We start from the raw sequence: 20330 nt of genomic DNA, 5'->3' as shown, positions 1-20330 counted from the left end.
CTGGGCTCCTACTACTCAATCATTATTGACTAGAAAAGGAAAAAAGTTTGTGTAAAAATGTTGAAAATAGTGAACAAAAATTTTTTAATTAAAAATAAACTACTGCTTGAAGTAAAAGTTCACCTTGATTTTTTTCCACTAAATGATAATTCAGCCTTGAGAAAAATTATGTGCTGTAGCCTACAACTGTGACGACAGAAACTGAAGCTACAAATCAGAGTCTTTTCACACTTATGAACCACTGTATTAGTCATTCTTTTAAAAATCAGGATAAATGTAAGAGCTCCAGAGGCTAAGACCTAAGTCAGCTTGGTGCATGGACTTTAATTAGATCTTGAACAATTTCTTTCAGCCTTCCAAGTCTATGCCAGTCTCTCCCTTATTTATTTTTCCTATTCATCCTTGCTTGCTTTTGCTGCTCCCTCAGTACCTAGAAACCATGCATTTTGGCTGGACGCAGTGGCTCAGGCCTGTAATGCCAGCACTTTGGGAGGCCGAGGCAGGCAGATCACGAGGTCAGGAGATCGAGACCATCCTGGTGAACACGGTGAAACCTCGTCTCTACTAAAAATACAAAAAAATTAGCCAGGCGTGGTGGCGGGCGCCTGTAGTCCCAGCTACTCGGAGAGGCTGAGGCAGGAGAAGGGCATGAACCCAGGAGGCAGAGCTTGCAGTGAGCCGAGATCACACCACTGCACTCCAGCCAGGGTGACAGAGTGAGACTCCGTCTCAAAAAAAAAAAAAGAAACCATGCATTTTACATTTTAGGAAAGTCTCCATTTCACATATTCTCTCCTGCCACCTCCCTTGGTGCAGTCGTCCTGTTCAGATCACACTTACTGAGGGTACTCATCACACCCAGCCAGATGAGTTCTCCATGTGACTTCTTACTAAAGCTTATCAAAAAGGAAACAGAACACAGAGACAGAGTCTATTCCATTCTTATTACAATCACCACCTAACTTACACCTTCACGTTGTTCAGATCCTGAATGTGAATAGTAACATTTATTTTCAAAATTGCCTGCATCACTTTGTCTTATTTCTCAATTTCTCTCTCTGAAATACTTAACACATAGTGATGTATTAATATTGGTAATTTATTATCTGGAAAAGGCTTTGTATCAGGAAAAATGGAACTTTTCGTTTTGATTAACACTAAAAAAATCAGCTTCTTCATATTCTGCCCTAAATAGTATGCACTCTTTGGAAACATTCCAGTTCACAGAAGGATTTTTACCAGTGAGTCAAATGTCTAATTCCCTCAGTGCTAAACACAGTATTTATTATTCTAATATTAAAATAAGTCTATAAACATATAGATGCATATGCAAGCATGTAAGTATCTATACATACTGTTATTTAAACTTGTTTTGGAACATAAAGTAAAAGGGGCCAAGAACATCACAAAATAAGTGCATATTATAGAGTTCACTACGTAGATTTACTCAAAAAGCCCATTAACGACACAGCAGGAGAATATTTCAACACCAGGTTTCAGAAATTCAGAAGGGGGAAGATTCCCTTCTTTTCCTGCGATTCATTAATGAGACAATCAGTGCTGAAAACATGCCTTTTGCTGCCATCAAGTGGCTCTTTTCAGAATATTCTGATCAAAGTCATGGTGTGCTAGCACTGCTTCCCCCACCACTTCCTTCCTTGTACATTATACATTATCATCCTTTGGGGAACAGGAATACTTGAAAAGACCAAGCAAGCCTTTCCTAAATTAGGGCTTTATACTATGGATGCTATAAAAATTACATTACCAAGAAATTATTCAGAAAGACAACTTCAAAAAGTGTTTGAAGTACCCAAAACTGAAAAATCCTTCCCAGCCCTGGGTGACCTTTTCAGTTTCTAGTCAGTAAAGATTTTGACCTGAACTTGGGAGCACACCTCTCTTTATTAATACCAAATAGATAATTTCTAAATAGACTGGTTCAGGGTACATAGTTGAAAAGAGAGGAAATTAGAAAATGTATTTGGAATAATTTTTAATCAAGTCAAATCCCATTACTATGGAAGAAAATAGTTTTCTCTTCTATTGATGTCTCATTTTCTCAAGGCTTCATTCCTATATATAAACAATGCAGTATACTGTATAGTCACTGCAGAAGTTCAACTGTGATTACTATATAATTCTCATTTTAATATAGTTGATTGCCTAGCCCCTTTTTCTTTGAATATCTTCCCTTTTGTATTGTCTTTTCTTTTTTTAAGTTCTAGGGTACATGTGCAGGATGAGTAGGTTTGTTTCATAGGTAAATGTATGCCATGGTGGTTTGCTGCACCTATCAACCCATCAGCTAGGTATTAAGCCCAGCGTGCATCAGCTCTTTTCCCTAATGCTCTCCCACTCCCACTCTTCCCCAACAGGCCCCAGTTGTCTGTTGTTCCCCTCCCTGTGTCCATGTGTTCAACTCCCACTTATAAGTGAGAATATGCAATGTTTGGTTTTCTGTTCCTGCATTAGTTTGCTGAGGATGATGGCTTCCTTCTTCATCCATGTCCCTACAAAGGACATGATCTCATCCCTTTTTATGTCTGCATACTATTCCATGGTGGGTATGTACCACATTTTCTTTATCCATTCTATCACTGATGGGTATTTGGGTTGATTTCATGTCTTTGCTATGGTGAATAGTGCTGCAATGAACATAGCTGTGCATGTGCCTTTATAACAGAATGATTTATAATTCCTTTGGGTATATATCCAGTAATGGGATTGCTGGGTCAAATGGTATTTCTGGTTCTAAATCTTTGAGGAATCACCACACTGTCTTCCACAATGGTTGAACTAATTTACATTACCAACAGTGTAAAACTGTTTCTATTTCTCTACAACCTCACCAGCATCTGTTGTTTCCTGACTTTTTAATAACTGCCATTCTGACTGGAACGAGATGGTATCTCATTGTGGTTTTGATTTGCATTCCTCTAATGATCAGTAACATTGAGCTCTTTTTCATGTGTTTGTTGGTTGCACGTACGTCTTTTTTTTTTTTTTTTGAGAAGTGTCTGTTCATATCCTTTGCCCACTTTTTAACAGTGTTGTTTGTTTTTACCTTGTAAATTTGCTTAAGTTCCTTATAGATTCTGGATATGAGACCTTGGTCAGATGGATAGATGGCAAAGATTTTCTCTCATTCCATATGTTGTCTGTTCACTCTGATGATAGTTTCATTCACTGTGCAGAAGCTCTTTAGTTTAATTAGATGCCATTTGTCAATTTTTGCTTTTGTTGCAATTGCTTTTGGCAATTTCATCATAAAGCCTTTGCCCATGCCTATGTCCTGAATAGTATTGCCTAGATTGTCTTCTAGGGTTTTTATAGTTTTGGGTTTTACATTTAAGGCTTTAATCCATCTTGAGATAATTTTTGTATAAGGTGTAAGGAAGACATCCAGTTTCAATTTTCCACATATAGCTAGCAAGTTCTCCCAGCACCATTTATTAAATAGGAAATCCTTTCCCCATTGCTTGTTTTTGTCATGTTTGTTGAAGATCAGATGGTTGTAGATGTGCGAGTTTATTTCTGAGTTCTCTATTCTGTTCCAATGGTCTATGTGCCTATTTCTGTACCAGTACCATGCTATTTTGATTACTGTGGCCTTGTAGTAAGTTTAAAGGCATCACAGTGTGATACCTCCAGCTTTGTTCTTCTTGCTTACAACTGCCTTAGCTATGCGAGTTTTTTTTGGTTCCATATGAATTTTAAAATAGATTTTTCTAATTATGTGAAGAATATCAATGGTAGTTTAATGGGAATAGCATTAAATCTATAAATTCCTTTGGGCAGTATGGCCATTTTCATGATATTGATTCTTCCTATCCATGACCATGGAATGTTTTTCCATCTGCCTTTGTCCTTTCTGATTTCCTTGACCAGTCTGCAGTTCTCCTTAAAGAGGTCCTTCACTTCCCTTGTTAGCTGTACTCCAAGATATTTTATTCTATTTGTGGCAATTGTGAATGCGAGTTCATTCATGATTTGGGTTTCTGCTTGTCTGCTGTAGATGTATGGGAATGCTTGTGATTTCTGCATATTAACTTTGTATCCTGATACTTCACTAAAGTTTTTTATCAGCTTAAGAAGCTTTTGGGCTGAGATGATAGGGTTTCTAGATATAGGATAATGTCATCTGCAAACAAAGACAAATTGACTTCCTCTCTTCTTACTTGAATACCCTTTATTTCTTTCTCTTGCTTGATTGCCTTAGCCAGAACTTCCAACACCATGTTGAACAGGAGTAGTGAGACAGGGCATCCTTGTTTTGTGCCAGTTTTCAAGTGCAATGCCTCCAGTTTTTGCCCATTCGGCATGTTATTGATAAGTTATTGACTGTTTTTTGTCATAAATGGCTATTATTTTGAGGTATGTTCCTTCAATACCTAGTTTATTGAGTTTTTAACATGAAGGGGTGTTGAATTTTATCAAAAGCCTTTTCTGTGTCTATTGAGTTAATTATGTGGTTTTTGTCTTTAGTTCTGCTTATGTGGTGAATTGCATTACTGATTTGCGTTATGTTGAACCAGCCTCGCATCCTGGGGACGAAGCCAACTTGATCGTGGTGGATAAGCTTTCTGATGTGCTGCTGGATTCAGTCTGCTGCCAATATTTTATTCAGGATTTTTGCATGACTGTTCATCAGGGATACTGGCCTGAAGTTTTCTTTTTTTGCTGTATCTCTGCCAGGTTTTTGTATCAGGATGATGCTGGCCTCATAAAATCAGTTATGGAGGATTCCCTCCTTTTCAATTGTTTGGAATAGCTTCAGAAGAAATGGTATCAGCTCCTCTTTGTACCTCTGGTAGAATTCTGGACCTGGGCTTTTTTTGGTTGGTAGGCTATTTATTACTCCCTCAATTTCAGAACTTACTATTGGTCTATTCAGGGATTCAACTTCTTCCAGGTTCAGTCTTAGGAGGGTTTACGGGTCCAGGAATTTATCCATTTCTTCTAGATTTTCCAGTTTATGTGCATAGAGTTGCTTATAGTATTCTCTGATGGTTGTCTGTATTTCTGTGGGGTCAGTGGTGGTATCCGCCTTATCATTTCTGATTGTGTTTATTTGAGTCTTCTCTTCTTCATTAGTCTTGCTAGCAATCTACTTTATTGACTTTTTTCAAAAACCAGCTCCTGAATTCATTGATTTTTTGAAGGGTTTTCCATGTCTCTATCTCCTTCAGTTCCACTCTGAGCTTGTTTATTTCCTGTCTTCTGCTAACTATGAGATTTGTTTCCTCTTGGTTCTCTAGTTCTTTTAGTTGTGATGTTAGGGTGTCAATTCGAGATCTTTCTAGCTTTTTCATGTGGGCATTTAGTGCTATACATTTCTCTTAATACCGCTTCAGCTGCATCCCAGAAATTCTGATACATTGTTTCTTTGCTCTTTTTGGTTTCAAAGAACTTCTTGATTTCTGCCTTAATTTCCTTATTTACCCAGGAGTCATTCAGGAGCAGGTTGTTCAATTTCCATGTAGTTGTGTGGTTTTGAGTGGGCTTTTAAATCTTGAGTTCCAATTTGATTTCGCTGTGGTCTGAGAGACTTTTGTTATGATTTCAGTTCTTTTGCATTCACTGAGGAGTGTTTTACTTCCAGTTATTTGATCAATTTTACAGTAAGTGCCATGTGGTGCTAAAAAAAAAAGTATATTCTGTTGTTTTGGGGTGGACAGTTCTGTAGCTATCTATCAGTTCCACCTGGTCTAGAGCTGAGTTCAAGTCCTGAATATATTTTTTAATTTTCTGTCTCAATGATCTGTCTAATACTGACAGTGGGGTATTAAAGTCTCCCACTATTATTGTGTGGGGGTCTAAGTCTCTGTAGGTCTCTAAGAACTTGTTTTATTAATCTGGGGTGCTCCTGTATTGGGTGCATATATATTTAGGACAGTTAGCTCTTCTTGTTGAATTGAACCCTTTAACATTATGTAATGCCCTTTTTTGTCTTTTTTGACTTTCGTTGCTTTAAAGTCTATTTTGTCAGAAGCTAAGATTGCAACTCCTGCTTTTTTCTGCTTTCCATTTGCTTGGTAAATTTTCCTCCATCCCCTTATTTTGAGTCTATGTGTGTCTTTGCACATGAGATGTGTCTCTTGAAGACAGTACACTGATGGGTCTTGTCTTTGTATCCAGCTTGCCATTCTGTGTCTTTTAATGGGGCATTTAGCCTATTTACATTTCAGGTTAATATTACGTATGAATTTGATCCTGTCATCATGATGGTGGCTGGTTAATTTTGCAGACTTGTTAATGTAGTTGCTTCACAGTGTCATTGGTCTGTGTACTTCAGTCTGTGTACTTCAGTGTGTTTTTGTAGTGGCTGGTAATGGTTTTTCCTATCCATATTTAGTGCTTCCTTCAGGAAGCACTAAATATGCAAGACAGGCCTGGTGATGACAAAATCTCTCAGCATTTGTTTATCTGAAAAAGATTTTATTTCTCCTTCGCTTTTGAAGCTCAGTTTGGCTGGATATGAAATTCTGGGTTGCAATTTCTTTTCTTTAAGAATGTTTAATATTGGCCCCCAGTCTCTTCTGCTTGCAGGGTTTCTGCTTAGGGGTCTGCTGTTGGTCTGATGGGCTTCCCTTTGTAGGTGACCTGTCTTTTTTCTCTTGCTGCTCTTAGCATTTTTTTCTTCATTTCAACTTTGGAGAATCTGGTGATTATGTGTCTTGGAGTAGATCTTTTCATGGAGTATCTTACTGGGGTTCTCTGGATTTCCTGAATTTGAATACTGGTCTGTCTTACTAGACTGGCGAAGTTCTCCTGGATGATATCCTGAATTGTGTTTTTCCACTTAGTTCCATTTTCTCCTTCTCTTTCAGGTACTTCAATCAGTTGTAAGTTCCATCTTTTTACATAGTCCCATAATTCTTGGAGGTTTTGTTCATTCCTTTTCACATTCTTTATTCTCCAATCTTGTCTGCCTGCCTTATTTCAGCAAGACAGTCTTCAACCTCTGATATTCTCTCTTCTGTTTGGTCAATTCAGCTATTGATACTTGTGTCTGCATCACAAAGTTCTCTTGCTGTGTTTTTCAGCCCCATCAGGTCATTTAAGTTCCTCTACAGACTGTTTATTCTAGTTAACAGCTCCTGTAATCTTTTATCATGGATCTTAGCTTCTTTGAATTGGGTTAGAACATAATCCTTTGGCTCAGTGAAATCAGTTATAACCCACTCTCTAAAGCCTACTTCTGTCAGTTCATCCATCGCAGCTTCAGCCCTGTTCTGTGCTGTTGCTGGAGAGATACTGTGATCATTTGGAGGAAAAGAGGCATTCTGGCTTCTGGGATTTTCAGCATTTTTGCATTGGTTTTTCTTCATTTTTGTGGATTTATCTACCTTTGATCTTTGAGGCTGATGACCTTTGGATGGGGTTTTTGTGGGGTCTTTTTTGTTGATGTTGTTGTTGTTATTGTTGCTTTCTGTTTGTTTTTCTTCTAACAGTCAGGCCCCTCTTCTGCAGGTCTGCTGCAGTTTGCTGGGGGTCCACTGCAAACCTTGTTCGCCTGGGTTATCACCAGTGGAGGCTGCAGAACAGCAAAGACTGCGGCCTGCTCCTTCCTCTGAAAGGTTCATCCCAGAGGGGTACCAACCTGATGTCAGCCAGAGCTCTCCTGCATCAGGTGTCTGCCGACCCCTGTTTGGAGGTCTCACTCAGACAGGAGGCATGGGGTCAGGGACCCTCTTGAGGAGGCAGTCTGTCCCTTAGCAGAGCTGGTGTGCTGTGCTCAGGGAATCACCCTCATCAGGATCAGCCAATCTCTTCAGAGCTGGCAGGCAAGAAAGATTAAGCCCGCTGAACCTGAGACCACGGCCAACCCTCCCCACAGGTGCTCTGTCCCAGGGAGATGAGAGTTCAGTCTGTAAGCCCCTAACTGGAGCTGGTGGACTTTCTACATGGAGGCCCTGCCTGCCGAGGAAGGATCTAGAGAAGCAGTCTGGTCACAGCTGTTTTGCTGCACTGTGGGGAATGCTGCCCAGTCCAAACCTCCCAAACCGCCTACTGAAGCCACAGTAATGGCAGCTTCCCCTCCCACAGCAACTTGGTCATCCCAGGCAGATTCCAGACTGCTGTGCTGGTTATGGGGATTTCAAGCCAGTGGTTCTTAGCTTACTGGGCTCTATAGGAGTGGAAGCCACTGCGCAAGACCACTTGGCTCCCTGGCTTAAGCCCCCTTTCCAAAGAAGTGGATGCTTGCATCTCACTGGAGTTCCAAGTGTTGCTGGAGTATGTAAAAAACTCCTGCAGCTCAGTGCCTGCCTGAACAGCCACCCAGTTTTGTGCTTGAGACCCAGGGCCCTGGTGGTGTAGGCTCACAAGGGAATCTCTTGATTCATGGATTGCAAAAATCCATGGGAAAAGCATAGTAACCCTGGTGGGTAGCATAGTCCCCCGCCACTTCCCTTGGCTGGAGGAGGGAGGACCCCCCCCCCCGCCGCCCCGGGCTCCATGCACTTCCTGGGTGAAGCAATGCCCCACCCTGCTTCTGCTCACTCTCTGTGGGGCGCACCCACTGCCTAGCCAGTCTCAGTAGGATGAACTGGGTACCTCGGCTGCAAATGCAGAAACCACCTGCCTTCTGCGTTGGTCTCCCTGGGAGCTGCAGATCCAAGCTGTTTCTATTTGGCCATCTTGGCCCCTCCCACCATCTTCCCTTTGTTCCACAAGAGATCATTCAACTGATAGTAGAATTTACAAAAATAAGGACAATTGTTACTTCTAAAACAAACAAAGCCTAAATACTGAGGAAAATATTTCTTTTGAGAAAAAAAATTTTGTCTGTTAGTGTACATGCTTGAGCCCACTAGCCCAACTTCTGAGATCTTATCGGGAAGCTGCTAATCACCAGGAATTTGCTATCTAATGGGAGACTGCCTTTCCCTGGCACTGGCTGTGACCAATTATTATTTTGGAGAGACTGTTTAACAAAAATACACTTTTTTTTTTTTTTTTTGAGAAAAAAAAATAGTTCAGAGCAGTCTGAGCTGTGTGAGGTACTCAGGCCCAGAAAGACATGAGTATGAAACTTCAGTCGTTACCCCAACCCCACAAGACCCCACCCCCAGCCTCCACCACACCAATCACCCATGCCTGGGGGCAATTGTTTAAAGTCATTTTGTTCCTGACCAGCTGTATAGCCAATCAACAGCTTGTGTTGTTTTAATGTAAATTCTTGGTAAACAGCTCAAAATCTGCCTCTTTTCCTTTAACAAAACACTTATAACTGCTGTTAATTGAAGCATATATTCAGGGCCATTTGAATCTATGATTCTGGGTTGCAGTCCTCAAGATTGGCCTAAACAAACTCTACTTATATTAATTTTGCCTCAGTTTCTTCCTTTTAGGTCGACACTTTCATATTCTGAGAAAGCAGCAAATCAGAGTATTGGTTCCTTTGATTGGAAAATGCATTAGTATTATTTTTTTCACTAAAAGAAAAGCCCTTGATAAATCAAAGTGGATAGAAGTTGAGGCAAAAGGAAACTAAATTGCTCTACATAATAAAACAGAGGAATTCAAGTTATTTGGGGAGGGGTGTCCAGAGAAAAGTAAGAACCTGAAACTGGGAGAAGAGAATAGCTGGGGATGTTTTGAGGTTCTAAAATCCAAAGGAAACTGTATATTAAAATCACAAAACTGCACCTATGGTAGCAGCTCCCTGGGAGATATTTTTCCCCCAGAGCCCAGTTTTAAGTACAAGCCTCCTTGATGCTTGCCTGTGCTAAGTGGTTTTGTTGGAGTAGGTAGCTAGGCAGATATGAGCAGGGCAGGAGAGGGCCCTCCTCAGGAATGTCAGGCTACCATCAGGTGATAGCGGTTGTTAAACAGTCTCTCCAAAATAATAATTGGTCACAGCCAGTGCCAGAGAAAGGCAGTCTCCCAACAGAGAGCAAACTCTTGGTGATCAGCAGCTTCCTGACAAGATCTCAGAAGTTAGGCTAGTGGGCTCATCAAGCATGTGCAGTAACAGACAAAATGGTGGAGTTTAACTAGTATATGACCTTCCTCTGGGAACACTTGACTGCTAAGGGAAAAATGCCTTGAATGAGTATGCACACAACTTCAGTGAACACACTGCATAGGCAGCCCCTCCCAAGTGCTGGCAGGCCACTGAGCATGCAAACAGTCCACTCCAAGGAAGAATCAGGGGAGAAGAAATGCAAACCTCAGAACCATTCCAACGTATAAAAACCCAAGTCAAAGGTCAGATGGGGCACTTGGATCTCTCAAGTTGCCCGCTTGGCCCTCTTCCACGTGTACTTTACTTTCTTTCATTCTTGCTCTAGAATTTTTTAATAAACTCTCACTCTTGCTCTATAACTTGTCTCAGTCTCTCACTCTGCCTTATGTCCCTGGGCCGAATTCTTTCCTCTAACAAGGCAAAAATCCAGTTTGCTGCAGATCCGATGGATTCAGTGCTGCTAACAGTTACTTGTTTTCCATTTCACCTCCCCCTCCCACTGTAGCCCATTGCGGGACCATCTGTGTGGAAATTTCTATTTTCAATTTTTCAATTAATATGAGCCAAATCCTTGTTTCTGGTCCCTACATAAAGGTTAAAATTCAAGTGCCTAAGTCACCTCCACTGAGCATCTCAGTATCAATCAGTTCTTAGTCTTACTGCCCGAGTTTTCAGATCCTTCTGCATTTTTGTCCTCTGGCATTTTTCCTGACCTTTGGGTAAACTCAGCTATGCATTTTAAAGGAGTATACCAAGCTGCATTGTCTCTTCCAGCTGTTCTAAAGATTTTGTAGTAGGCAAGGCTTCAGGTTACCTAGTCTGCCACCTTGTAAAAAAAAGAAGTTACTCATAAAATGGCTAGATGCAAAACTATGCCCAGGATCAGCACCTTCTCCTCAGCAGAACCCTCAACATTTATAAAATGATGAGTTTAGTTACATCTTGGTGACTTAAAGAATAAAGGAGGTTCTCTTTGGAAGGCTGAGGCGGGTGGATCACGAGGTCAGGAGATCGAGACCATCTTGGCTAATACGGTGAAACCCAGTCTCTATTAAAAATACAAAAAATTAGCCGGGCGTGGTGGCGGGCGCCTGTAGTCCCAGCTACTCGGGAGGCTGAGGCAGGAGAATGGCATGAACCCGGGAGGCAGAGCTTGCAGTGAGCCGAGATCATGCCACTGCACTTCAGCCTGGGCAACAGAGTGAGACTCCGTCTCAAAAAAAAAAAAAAAAAAAAAAAAAAAAGAATAAAGGAGGTTACAATAAGCAGCATTTTAGTGGTATAAGGAACAGGTGCAGAAAGAGAGTCAAATTTGGGACAAAGGTTTTTCCTTGTGGTGCTACAAATATGGATTGTCTGAGCCTTGATCCTTTTTAGCTCAGCCAGCTAACTTACCTCTTTCCCTCTCCATCTGACTGCCTTTCAGCTTGGCTCCCCAGAGGTATCTAAAGCCATAAGAGTTAGTGCATACTTCAGGGAATCCACTGTAATGAGAAAAACAGGAGCCAGGCAACTCTGGGCTAAAAACTCTTGAGGTTCCGGTCTAGATAAACCTAGGGATTCTTTTCTCTATAGTAAGAGATCATGAGACCCCAGTTTAGATTAAATTTATACCATTCCTAAAATTGGCACACATGCACACAAAATGCAGACCAGTCTAAGAAAACTCCTTCTTCCCCTTGGAAATCCTACAGCCACTCACCATTCATTCTAGTCCTGAACTCCTCCAGTTTGGAAAGGAATCCTAAAATACATTAACACAGATCTAGCCATCATAGGATATTCTTGAAACCCTTTTGGAAATAATTCTAGGCCAGTATTCCTAGAGATACCCATAAACAAAGACACATTGGACTCCCCACAAATTCAGTGTAATGCAAATGAGATTCAGTGTAAAGAATCCTGAATTCCTCTCTACTACCAAGAATCTTCTGACATAAAACCAGTTACTTGTGATGTCTATGTGCTCACTGTCCTTTCTGCACTCTCTGGCTCCATCATTCCCTGTGCTACATGGGATGAAGCAATACCTCAGAAAACATGGTGTCTTCTAGGACAACCCCAATAGCACAGTTGTATCCACTTGCTCTAAGAACTGATTTTCCTCCAAGTTTACACTCCTATTTCAATGTGCTCACTTGATCAAATGATGTGTGTCATAAAAGTTAATAATACATCTTTTATAAATGGTGATTTAATTTTTATTTTTTATTTTTCTTTTTAGAGGCAGAGTCTTGTTGTTTCACCTAGGCTGGAGTGCAGTGACACAATCATAACTCACTGTAACCTTGAACTCCCAAGCTCAAGCAATCCCCCTGCCTCAGCTTTCCAAGTAGCTAGGACTACAAGGTGTGCCATCACCCCAGCTAAGTTTTTTATTTTTTGTAAGAGACAAAGTCTCACTCTGTTGCCCAGACTGGTCTCAAACTTCTGGCCTTAAGTGATCCTGCTGCCTCAGCCTCCCAAAGCACTGGGATTATAGGCATAAGTCACCATGTTCAGCCTTGATTTATTTTTTCTGCAGAACTAAACCATTTGTCCCTTGCTTTGAATTTTTCTACAATGTGGCACCTTTAATATATCCTCTCAGTAAAAGATGCTTTTCCTATGAAGATGAGGCATAATGGTGAAGAGTTCAACAGTTACCTAAAAATCTGCAAGACTGCATTTAGTCTGAGAATAAAAAAGACCACTTTCAATTTTAGTTAGGCTACACATAAATTCTAGGCTAACTATTCTCTTATTTCCTAAGCATATCTCCTGCTTCTTTCAATTGTCAAATTCAGCTTGAATAATAAAATACAGAGAAAGGCTAATAGGCATATGGTGAATGAGTAACAAGGTCAACCATCAATCAGACCTGTGTTCTCCTTTAAACAATAGAGTGGCAAAACGTCTCTAGTCCTCAGTTTCTTGATCTGCAAAATGGAGGTAGTAACTCCTATTCCATGGAGTCACTGCGAGATTTAATTGAGATAATTCATGCCTGGTGTAAATGCTCAACAACTATTAACTCTCATTTTATTTCCAGCTATTGAGTGCTTTACAGAGTACAATGAATTATTTATTGCATTTAATTTATTGCTTTCAAATCTGCTCCCTTCCTCAGAATAATCATTTCCAGTTAGCACAGACCTCTTTAGCTATAGATAAAAAAACAAACAGAATTATATCAAAAGTCGGCTTCTGAGCAGAAGATATATTTTATATATTATATCATGTATTATTTCCAGCAATTGCTTTTAAAATGTAGTTTTCACAGAGGTTCCTTCTCCTTCTGCTCTCAGTGCTTTGAGTACAAACTCACAGAGAAACCTTTGGCTGTGTTAGCTAACTCCAATGATTACCCATTCTAGTATTACAGGCACTGCTCCAAGGCTGAGACATATTCTGACTAGCCATAGGTTACAGCCTTCAAAACCGACCTGGTATTAAAACTATCATTCTAAGCCCAAGAAATAATTACAAAGTATTTTAATAACTTTCTAAAGCCTGAACATTTTATCTAAAATCACATTCTTGAATTTATCACTTGTTAGTATAAACTAAAATATAAAACAGGTGAAATGTATTTTTCCCTTTGCTATTCATCTCCTTTAGTGGTGAGGGAAAAACAATGAAATTCTAAATGAGCTTCCCTCTCAGTACTGAACAATGGTAGCCAAAATCTATATGTAACATCAAAACAGTTCCATGTTTCCCATGGAACTGGACAATAATCCTGCCTAGCCTACATTTAGAAGAAAAGGATATTACCTAGCTTTCTGATCTATTGGGGAAAATAGATCAAAATCTTTCTCAGTAACTATTTCAACACATAACAAATACCTAAAGTGGTTTATTATTGTCACAAATCTAATTTTAATACTAAGCCAATCTCCTTATATTCTGGCCTTAAAACTTACTGAGAGCAGGCCAGACGCAGTGGCTCACGCCTGTAATCCCAGCACTTTGGGAGGCCAAAGCGGATGGATCACCTGAGGTGAGGAATTCGAGACCAGCCGAACCAACACGGTGAAATCCCATCTCTACTAAAAAATAACAAAAATTAGCCGGGCATGGTGGCAGGCGCCTATAATCTCAGCTACTTGGGAGGCTGAGGCAGGAGAATTGCTGGAACCCGGGAGGCAGAGGTTGCAGTGAGTGAGCCGAGATTGTGTCACCGCACTCCAGCCCTGGCCGACAACAGCGAGATTCCTTCTCAAAAAAAACTTACTGAGAACAAACCAAGAGGAAATTATACTGAAAGACCAATCCTTGTGTTTCATTATATAATGAAAGAAACAAGTGAAGAAAGTTAGAAAAATTATACAACTACCTGTTAGCACATATTCATGCCTTAGTGATTTGATAAGTATGTATCACAAGCTAGGAGTTAATACAGGGTGGCCCACTTTATTTATTTATTTATTTTTTTATTTTTTTTTTTGAGACGGAGTCTTGCTTTGTTGCCAGGCTAGAGTGCAGTGGCACGATCTCGGCTCACTGCAACCTCCGCTTCCCGGGTTCAAGCAATTCTCCTGCCTCAGCCTCCCGAGTAGCTGGGACCACAGGCCTGCACCACCACGCCTAGCTAATTTTTATATTTTTAGTAGAGATTGAGTTTCACCATGTTGGCCAGGATGGTCTCGATCTCCTGACCTTGTGATCCGCCCATCTCAGCCTCCCAAAGTGCTGGGATTACAAGCATGAGCCACCATGCCCAGCTGTGGCCCGCTTTTAAAACAACCTATTTATAACAAAGGTCTCTCTCTCTCTCGGGACTGTCAAGAGAGTTAAAGAAAATGCCTCCTGTACCAAACACTTTTATTTAGCCAGGCATTGCAGACCAATGAAATTGCAAACTGGAAACCTTCATCTTGGCCCCACTCTATGAATCATTTGAATATATGCAAATCAATAAGATTTCCTGATTCTCATACCCCCTTGTCAGTATAATGAAATTAGTACCTGTCCCCCCACCACCCTATATAAAAGTCCTAAAAGATAAAGAACAAAATCTAAATATTGTAATGTACTATATGCTTCCTGGAAAAAAAAATGTTAATGTCTTAGGTAAGAAAAATACACAAAATACTCCTTCTTAGGGTAGAATATTTGTAAAGCAGACTTAGACTACTACAAGCTAAAAAACTCTTAAATTCTTATGAGTTTCAAACATAACACTCACCACAGTAGAAAGGGGAAAGATAACCTACCCCATGTTCCCATCCATTAGAAGAATCGTGTTGTATATGTGAGAAAATATGAAGAGAAAGAGAATTGTACTGAAGAACATTGTCATCCATGACCCATGATCTTCTCGAAACATTTTTAATCGGAGCAACTGACCTGAAATACAAATATTATTAAAAATTAATGTACATTGTAACTCAAAATTCATGGATCTTTGCTTTATTTTAATGAATCTTTTAATGTCTCACTATATTCTGAAGTCTTTGCCATAAGACTGCCTTATGAGTGAAGCCACAATATAATGTTCTTTTTGCTTTTTTGTAAATAAATGATCATAAATAAAGTCAAAGACAATCCTCATATCACATCATCCTAGAGTAAATAGTACTAATCCAAGAATCTAGCGTTCAGAGATAGTTCATCATGCTAGCATGAAAACAAGATAAATTACAGCCCTACTTACCTGCTATTTTTTATTTTACAAATATGATTTTGGTTCATAGCAAATGGTAAAGAAGTTGCATGAATCCCATATCATTTCCCTTTTTTTCTATAGATCCATTCCCAATACTGGCCAGATGATAAAACCAAGGCCAATCTTACTTACAAGGTCTAATTGTTTAAGGTACATGAAAACTTGAAAGAAAAAATTAAGTCTCTGCTATAAAACATGCAGCTTAGCCTCACTCTTAACACACATGCCCCTGTACAAGTACAAACACAAGTGCATATGAGAGGTGACAGTGTATGTGTTAATGAAGCTTGGTGTGGCTCCAAGCAAAACATAATTTTCACCCTGATGATAAAATTCCATTTATGAAGACAAATGCTAAAGTTAGAGAGAATGTTAAGATGCAAACACTTTAAGGAAGAAACATATATTAAGATGAACACTAAAGTAAAAATTACTAATATCAGAATTTGACCAGAGAAATGTTTTGATTTATGGTAAAGAGAAATGATGGCACCAGTACCCTGAAAGATGAGGAAGGTGAAAAACCTTGGGAGTAAGAAAGAAGTGAGCATAGGTCACCCTGGCTTCTCCCAAGATAAACTGTGTCTATTATACTTACCTCCCTTCCTAAGAATAATAATGGAGATGATGTGCATATAGGAACTACAATTAAAATAGAGTAGACCTGAATCTTACAATAAATTTTTTTTTTTTAGACGGAGTCTTGCTCTGTCACTGGGCTGGAGTGCAGTGGCGTGATCTCAGCTCACCACAACTTCCGCCTCTCGGGTTCAAGTGATTCCCCTGCCTCAGCCTCCCAGGTAGCTGGGATTACAGGCACACGCCACCTTGCCTGGCTAATTTTTTGTATTTTTAGTAGAGGTGGGGTTTCACCGTGTTGGCCAAGATGGTCTCGATCTCCTGACTTTGCGATCTGCCCTCCTCAGCCTCCCAAAGTGCTGAGATTACAGGCGTGAGCCACCATGCCCATCCTAAAATTTCTTACGTCAGAAAATATTCCCTTTTTTAATGATATGTCAGTTATGAAATATATATATGTATTTCTATCTGGAAATTACCTCTCTAACGACAAACAGTATCTCATATATCTCACTGAGCATAGGAAGAAATAATCTTTTAAGATTTAACTATTGAACTTTTCCTTATATCTCACCTTTATGAAAATAGTACTTTAGATTTCATCTGGAAACCAGGCTAACAGAAACATTATCCTAGCTAAAACTTGAGATGAAGGGTAAAAAAAAAAAAAAAGAGGGGGGAGGAGATTGGGTTACATCATGCCATGGATTCTTGGCCTATACAAGAGAAGCAAAGGTTAAAACTGAAAGTCAGGGAGAATGTGACTGTATAACTAAAAGAAGAATGTGGAAAACCTTCTACTAAAACAAATGATACTAGCCCCACAAATTATAAGATCATAGAACCTGCTGATTAATTTAAGCAATAATTATGAAAAACCAGGGATTTTCAAGCCTCCACACAACATACTGACAAGAATATTATAAAAATATATTAACCACAGAATGCTTGAGAGTAAAACCATATGCTACAAATATTTTACACTATAAAGAATATTTATTCATTCATTGAACAAATATTTAATGTGTGCCTATTACATGCCAGACACAGTTCTAGGTGCTGGAGATTTAACTGTAAGCAATGCAGGACAGTGCTTGAAGTCAATTATCATTTGAGTATTTAATGGAATTGTGACCTTACTTTGGACTCATGGGCTCTCTTTGTTCAGGGGTCCTTTTGCTGCAACTCCTTTCAGCTTTAGACCAAGACCTATTTATTTAATTCAGCAGTTGATAATGAAGCACTTCAAAGACTGGCAATTAGAGTTCCTTTAAGATTTAAACGTGAATTTCTTTCTTAACATAAGCATATGTCAAACACATTCACTAACAAAGGTACTTTAAGAGTCAAATAATATTGCTAGTGATTTAACAGTGCTTTGCAAATAAAACATTGTGGACTAACTGTACACAGGCAGAAATAATACAAAGTTAGCAAAAAGAGAGATGTGGCAGTACCATTTATGCTGTCACGGCCAAGCTCATCGTCTGCCACTAATTTCAGCCATTAGTGTCATTAGAACAAAATGGCAGGTTAACATGACTTGAAATTCATTTGAAGAGAACAATAAAAGTGCTGCAAAATATTAAGTCCAGAACTAGTATGACCCAAGTGATGACGCAAATTGTACTATAAAAATTTCCCATAAGCTACTTAAAGGTTAACTCTGTAAGTAATCCTCAAATGTTAGAAACATATACACATGGACTGCCTCAGCTTACTGTTCTCACAAAGGACTTCAGTGCTGAGTCAAATCATATCATAAAAATTTCCCATAAGCTACTTAAACATTAACTCAATAAGTAACCGTCAAATGTCAGAAACATATACACATAGACTGCCCTCAGCTTACTGTTCTCATGAAGGACTTCTCCCATGCAATGTAATCAGACCAAGAACCTTGGAACTGCCTGAGGATGTCAGATGGAAATACACTGTCTCTGCCCTTTAGGGTGACTATATATGTGGTTTGCCTGGGACAGTAGTGGTTTATAATTGTTGTCCTGGCATAAGTATTAATAGTAACCCCTTCCTTTCTTAGGTATGCTGGTTTGGAAAATAAATTATGTGCCACTTTTCCTACAGGTCTATAGGTCCCAAAATTCAGAATTTTATGGCTTTCTTTTAGAGGAGTTTCAGGAGACAACCAAGTGACAACAATCCTTACAGGCCAACAGAAGTGAAAACATCACTAAGAGGGATACATTTCTGACATGGTCAAACATGATTATTTTAATCACAGATATACTAATATTTGTAAATCTGAATGTGTATTTATGTTATTAATAAGATCCATCTTGGAGTATATAGACTGTCACCTTCAATACAGTCAAAGAAATTAGAAAATACAGCTTGGAACAATCAAAAGCATTAAGGTGGGACACAAACCTGTATATGTGAAGAAGGAGAGGGTGGGAGGGCACAGGGATTGATGATTATGAATGTTGGCTGAAGTCAGATGAAATGGCGTAGAACTTCAGAATTTTTTCTGGAAATACAGTAGGTTTAGGATCACTAAGATGTCATAAAATTCTAACAAGATTAATGATATAAAAGCATATTTAAAAGTATACATTATGGGCCAGGTGCAGTGGCTCACGCCTGTAATCCCAGCACTTTGGGAGGCTGAGGCGGGCAGATCACCTGAGGTCAGGAGTTCGAGACCAGCCTGGCTAACATGGTGAAACCCCGTTTCTACTAAAAATACAAAAAAAATTAGCCAGGCATGGTGGTGCATGCCTGTAATCCTAGCTACTTGGGAGGCTGAGGCAGGAGAATCACTTGAACCCAGGAGATGGAGGTTGCAGTGAGCCAAGATCGCACCATTGCACTCCAGCTTGCGCAACAAAAGCAAAACTCCGTCTCGGAAAAAAAAAAAAAAAAAAGTGTATATAAAATGAGCAAACATATGTTGTGGAAAATAGAGGTAGACAACTGTGACAGGGAGAATTATGGAGAAACTACTTGGTTTCTTGGCCTTTTTGCTGCTGTGTTCTCTTCAGCAAAAGAATGGAAAGAAGAATTTCCTTTCTACCTCACTGCTAGACTTTTTTAATTGAAAGTTCTAGGTCCCTTTTCTTTAGGAGTGATTTTCACATGGAGCCTGTGCAAAGAAATACACTAAAGAGTCTCAGAGGAGAAGGAGAACTGTTTGTGTTTCCAGGTAGGAGATGTGGGGAGCACTACCTCTGGAAGGTTGCTAAAGCAGGGATCAGATAGACCGAGGGCTTCTGGGTTCATAAAGAATACAAGGATTTAGATCTCCAAGGTGGCAGAGCCTCATTTGGAGATGACTACATGAATGTTGGTCAAGGCCAAGGTATCAAGGGTCATGTTGATACAGTTTGGCTCTGTGTCCCCACCCAAATCTCACCTTGAATTATAATAATTCCCAAGTGTTGTAGGAGGGTCCTGGTGAGAGGTAACTGAATCACGGAGGCGAATCTTTCCTGTGCTGTTCTTGTGGTAGTAAATAAGTCTCATGAGAGCTGATGGTTTTATTAATGGGAGTTCCTCTACACAAGCTCTCTCTTGCCTGCTGCCATGCAAGATATGACTTTGCTCCTCCTTTGCCTTCTGCCATGATTGTGAGGCCTTCCCAGCCATGTGGAATTGTGAGTCGATTAAATCTCTTTCCTTTATAAATTACCCAGTCTTAGGTATGTCTTTAGCAGCATGAGAACAGACTAATACACATGGCTTTGGAAGTCTGAGTTAACAAACTAAGCTAGTCCCAGGGGAATGGTGCCAGTTAGGGCAGCCACCCACCTCTATTAGGTGCACAACGACCTGAGTAGATCCCAGGCACCTTAGACTGAGTCACTGTGCCAAAGTGGTAGAAGATCATTACTGAAGTAGCAGTAGGAGAAGGGATGGAGAAGTAAAAACAAGCTAAAGGAGTCTTTTCAGTAACTGTAGCCCTGGAACTCCTGTAAAACCTTAGTGATAGAAAAGGTGATTTGAAATATTATTAATATTGTACTCTCTGCTTACCTTGGTAAGCAAAAACTCAGAGTAAGATTTAATTTAGAGGAAGAAGTATGGCATTACACATAAGACCCTGACTAGGAAATATAAAAGGACAAATGAAGGGATTCATTCCTCAAGAGGACTCCAAACTGAAAT

The 20330-nt window shown here is 39.8% G+C and overlaps 1 protein-coding gene across 4 annotated transcripts in view; it reads right to left on the bottom strand.

Moving 5' to 3' along the window:
• Nucleotides 1-20330, bottom strand: part of TMEM117 (transmembrane protein 117) — a 566844-nt gene that overhangs the window by 440876 nt on the left and 105638 nt on the right. For all 4 annotated transcript variants that reach the window (XM_032173767.2, XM_058426718.1, XM_058426715.1 and 1 more), the window contains one exon: nucleotides 15175-15307. In XM_032173767.2, coding sequence (XP_032029658.1) covers nucleotides 15175-15307 — 133 coding nt within the window. The remainder of the gene's footprint in view (nucleotides 1-15174; nucleotides 15308-20330) is intronic.

Source organism: Hylobates moloch, unplaced genomic scaffold (assembly GCF_009828535.3).
Source record: "Hylobates moloch isolate HMO894 unplaced genomic scaffold, HMol_V3 SCAFFOLD_13, whole genome shotgun sequence".
In the NCBI taxonomy this organism is placed as follows: domain Eukaryota; kingdom Metazoa; phylum Chordata; class Mammalia; order Primates; family Hylobatidae; genus Hylobates; species Hylobates moloch.
Note: the sequence above shows the minus strand (reverse complement) of the source record. Positions and strands in the feature narration are given on the sequence as shown.